This window comes from Cynara cardunculus, unplaced genomic scaffold (genome assembly GCF_001531365.2).
Source record: "Cynara cardunculus var. scolymus isolate 2C unplaced genomic scaffold, CcrdV1 Un_Scaffold_5130, whole genome shotgun sequence".
Lineage (NCBI taxonomy): Eukaryota > Viridiplantae > Streptophyta > Magnoliopsida > Asterales > Asteraceae > Cynara > Cynara cardunculus.
In genome coordinates, this window is record NW_020202250.1 from 10824 (window position 1) to 15447 (window position 4624).

General features: G+C 37.0%; 1 protein-coding gene across 1 annotated transcript; it reads left to right on the forward strand.

Annotated features, from left to right (window-relative positions):
• Positions 1 to 1320: 1320 nt before the first annotated feature.
• On the forward strand, positions 1321 to 4415 carry LOC112504289 (pentatricopeptide repeat-containing protein At3g06430, chloroplastic). The gene is made up of 2 exons (XM_025108228.1): positions 1321 to 1739; positions 3205 to 4415. Exons 1-2 carry the CDS (start codon positions 1365 to 1367, stop codon positions 4312 to 4314), a joined length of 1485 nt encoding a protein of 494 aa, XP_024963996.1. The 5' UTR covers positions 1321 to 1364; the 3' UTR covers positions 4315 to 4415.
• Positions 4416 to 4624: the final 209 nt, after the last annotated feature.

The following is a 4624-nucleotide window of genomic DNA, read 5'->3' on the forward strand; positions in this document are numbered from 1 at the left end:
AATCTCCAATCAGAGTGGAAACCATTTGCTAATCATATCAGATTTAATAAGCAGTTATCTTATTACTAGATGGAACCTTGATACATGCAGTTGTAACCGTTAGTCAACAAGCTAGGTATAGAGGAAGAGGAAGAGGAAGATGTGAATGCTATCAAAATGTTTTAGCGGTTTGTGATTTTAATATGATATTCACATTTGTTTGGGTTGGATGAGAAGGCATTGCATACGATTCTCTACTTCTAACAGAAGTTACATTTAACCCAACTTCAGGATTTCTATTTCCCCACCAAGTATGTTTCATTTTTGCTTAATATTTGAACATCGTTAATTGTAGGTGTAAATATTATCTTTGTGATGTCGCGTATACCAATACTCGTGGATTTATGACCCCTTATCGCAATACAAGGTATTTGTTAGCAGACTTTCGACTGCCTTGGCTAAAGAAGAACGGTTCAATCATGCTCGTGCACAACTAAGAAATGTTATCGAGCGTGCATAAGGGGTCTTGAAAACAATATCTCCAATTTTAAGACAAATGGCTTCTTTCCTTTTCCCAGTACCAAAAAACATAGTGATTGCTTGTTTCGTAATCCACAATTTTATAAGGAGGTGTAATATTCAATATCGGTTTTTTATCTAATATGACGAAAACAACATGTTTACCATCAAAGAACAAGCTGGATGAATTGAAGACGAAAACATGGAGGAAGAAGATGTTAAAGAAACTAATGGGGTCCCTAAGGGAATGAATATATGACTAGTTTGCGTAATCAGATTGCAAATCAATGAATGTTGAATGCTTGAAATTAATATCTATAAGAAAACTATTTGTACGTAAACAATTATGCTAAAAGATTGAAATGACTTTTTGTTCTAAATTATGAAAATTGTAATATGTTAATATATTGAGTATCAACATATTTTCATAAGCTAAAAGGAATTAGAAGTTATATCTAAAAAGTTTGATAAATAATCATATTTAGTTAGCACTTAATACAATGTATCTGGTAAACAATAATTTTCAATCAACGCTTGCTCTAAATAGAGAGGTATACTGGTCTTTTTCAATTGATCATCACTTAATACAAAATTTCTGGTAAACAACAAAATCCAATCAACACTTACTCCAGTCAAACTTTTTACCCGGGTTAGCACTTACCCAAAATTTTTGGTAAAGAGCCCCTAAATGTATTGAAACGTAAGTATGGACTGATTACGATCAAGTGGTCAAAATGGAAATATCAAAAGTATGAGGGTTATATTGACAAATAACCAGAGTTTTAAGGTAAAATGTAAAGATAGCCCAAAATTATCATTCTTATCCACGGATGTTGCTCACACTCCCCACTTAAAAGGGCAAAAAAATGTCCTCATCGGCGCCGCCGCCGTCGTCTCTTTCGTTCTCATCTTCCCTATCATCGTCCTCCGAAAACTACCGGCATCTCCACTACCATCGCTGCATTCATTACCGCATCATTTCTCCTCGTTTCTTATTCCGATGTGCAATTACGTCAGCTTCATCAGTCGCTGCACCAAAGAAGAAGAAAATATGGAGGCAAGGGGAGTACCCCGGCAACGTGCCGGAAAATTCGAGCTTTGACATGAAGAAGAGAAGAACACCGATTAAGAACATTAAGAAGAAGCTGGATCGTAAGGATAACCTTAATCCGTGGGTAAAAACGGTTACCGAGGCCTTATCCGATTCTATCAACACAAAGCAGTGGTTAAGAGCCCTAGAGGTAAGTATATCGTCAAATCTGCAATCCTAAGTAATGACTGTATAAATTTAGTTTTTTTCTGAATCGATTCTTCCGATTTATGACTCAAGGAATCGTTATGTTACGATTTTGTGGATTGAGGTTGTTGCATTGTATTTGATAATTTCTCTTTTGCATGGTTTTGACTGTCTGAAAAAAGTTTACATTCAAGGGAGCAGATTATTCAAACATACCTCTTTCATTGATGCCCATGCTTCAATGATGCGCGTTTTCAAAGATTGTGTGTTCTTATCACACGAAATCAAAAGAAATTGTTGGGCCATTGAGTCCAGGGTTCATATGGAGTGCCCTTATTTGAAGTCTTTAGTCAATTTCATTTCTAATTCAGAGTTGATCGTTGTTTTATCAAGTTCAAAGAGAAAGATCGCAATCATATTTACTCGACTGCAGATAATCCGTTGTTTGAACTTTGTACTTGTTTTCTGACATGTCTATTTTTCATGGGTTCATGTTAGATAAATGGTTTGGGTACCGTATGGACTAGCTACTCTGGTAGCTTATTATGAAGTATGATAGAAGTTGTTCTCTTGATATAAATTCTTGGATATCAAGAGATTGATAAATATGTTTCCGAATTTTTGTTGATGCAACAATTGTTTGTCTCGTTTTCATTAGAATTCTGCAAACTAACACAACTTTGTCTCCAAAGAGGCACAACCTAAACTTAAAAGACTTGACTGCTACCATTGTGTAAAAGCCCAGTTGGTGGAACAGTTTGATTTGCTTTCCAGTCTCGTTTCAGTTAGGTCTCAAGGTTGACTTTACAGTTACTTCATTTCTCCCAAATGTGTAATGATTCCTTTGGGATCATTTCTTCTAACTTGATTGTTACCATTTAAAACTGAGCATAGTTCTGTTTGGGCATTCCAACAATTTCATGATTATTACATTTGATAGTAGACATGTTTGTTGTTCAGTAATTGCATGTTGATATTTCATCTGGTATCACATCTTCGGCTTTGATACCTACTTGGGTCATTTGTTTTGCTGCATCATGTGATCTGAATGACTGGAGTTTTATTACTTCTATGCTTTGTGTGCATATTCTGATATTTTATGTCTTAAATATATCAACCAATAGGGTTTGCATATAAATGGATTACAGGTTACTAAAATCGCATATCTCTGTTTGACAAGCAAAGGTCAGCTCTGTGTTTGAAATACTTGTTAAGTTTTCATTTGAAGTGACTTCTAAGGTCCATACTCTTATCTACCTTTTAAGAAACTGATTCTTTTTGATGAAAATTTCATCCCTTTACATGTGATTATAAGAAACAGAGATAGAAATAACCGCTGTAGTTTTTAGGATTTACTGTTCCCGTTTGGTTTGATTTGGTTGGTTTATGAAAGACAGATGGATGTATGCTTTTGGAAGCTGTAGGTGTTTGACTGTGGTCAATTGGAACAATTGAATTTCTCATTTCAGGTATTTGAAATGCTGAAGGAACAGCCATTTTATCAACCAAAGGAAGGAACTTATATGAAGCTCATTGTTCTACTTGGCAGATCTGGGCAACCCCAACATGCCCGAAAAGTGTTTAACACGATGATCGAAGAGGGACTGGAACCCACTGCAGAACTCTACACGGCATTGCTTGCTGCTTACTGCCGGAGTAATCTCATTGATGAGGCATTCAAGATTCTTGACCAAATGAAGAACCTTCCTTTTTGCCAACCAGATGTTTATACATTCAGTATCCTGATCAAGGCTTGTGTTGATGCTTCTCGATTTGATCTCGTTGAATCTCTCTATGAACAAATGGGTGAAAGATCAATAACTCCAAATACGGTCACCCAAAATACAGTTCTCGCTGGCTACGGAAAGGTCGGGAAGTTTGATCAGATGGAGAAAGTGCTTCTTGGGATGCTAGATAGCAGTACATCTAAACCAGACGTGTGGACAATGAACACGATTCTCAGCCTGTTTGGCAACATGGGTCATGTTGAAACGATGGAGCAATGGTATGAGAAGTTCAGAAACTTTGGAATCGACCCAGAAACACGAACCTTTAACATCCTGATTGGTGCATACGGAAAGAAAAAGATGTACGATAAAATGTCAACAGTGATGGAGTACATGAGAAAGCTCTCGTTTCCATGGACAACATCTACTTACAACAATGTGATAGAAGCATTTTCAGACGTGGGTGATGCAAAGAACATGGAGTACACGTTCGACCAGATGAGAGCAGAGGGTATGAGGGCCGACACCAAGACCTTTTGTTGTTTGATTAGAGGTTATGCAAATGGGGGACTATTTCATAAGGTGATAAGCGTCGTTCAGTTAGCTGGGAAATTGGAGATACCCGAGAACACGTCTTTTCATAACGCAGTAATATACGCTTGTGCAAAAGCGGATGATCTGATGGAAATGGAGAGAGTTTTCAAGAGGATGAAGGATCAGCAATGTAGACCAGATGCAACAACCTTCTCTATGATGGAGGAAGCTTATAAAAAGGAAGGCATGAATGACAAGGTTTATGATTTGGAACAGGAGAAACAAAGGATGTTGAATTCCAATATGATATTTGTTTAATCAAAAGTTGTATTGTATATAGAGGTTTGTTTAGATTTGGAAAAACCAAAGTTATCAGCCAGTGTTTTTGTATGTGTACCAACATCTTCATCCTCATTAACCCCTGTTTGAAAAGTTGACCCAATTGCAAGAGCGGAGCTCCCCCAACTGAGCTATATCCCCCGAACCAAAGTGGAGCATGCATGTAGGAAGGATCCGGGAGTTCCTGAGCCAAGATTGAGACCTGTTTTTGACTTATTCTAAAGGATGCAGAATTTGCAATAAAGACGTAACATTATTCCAACCACCAATAAGACATATAATGTACCCA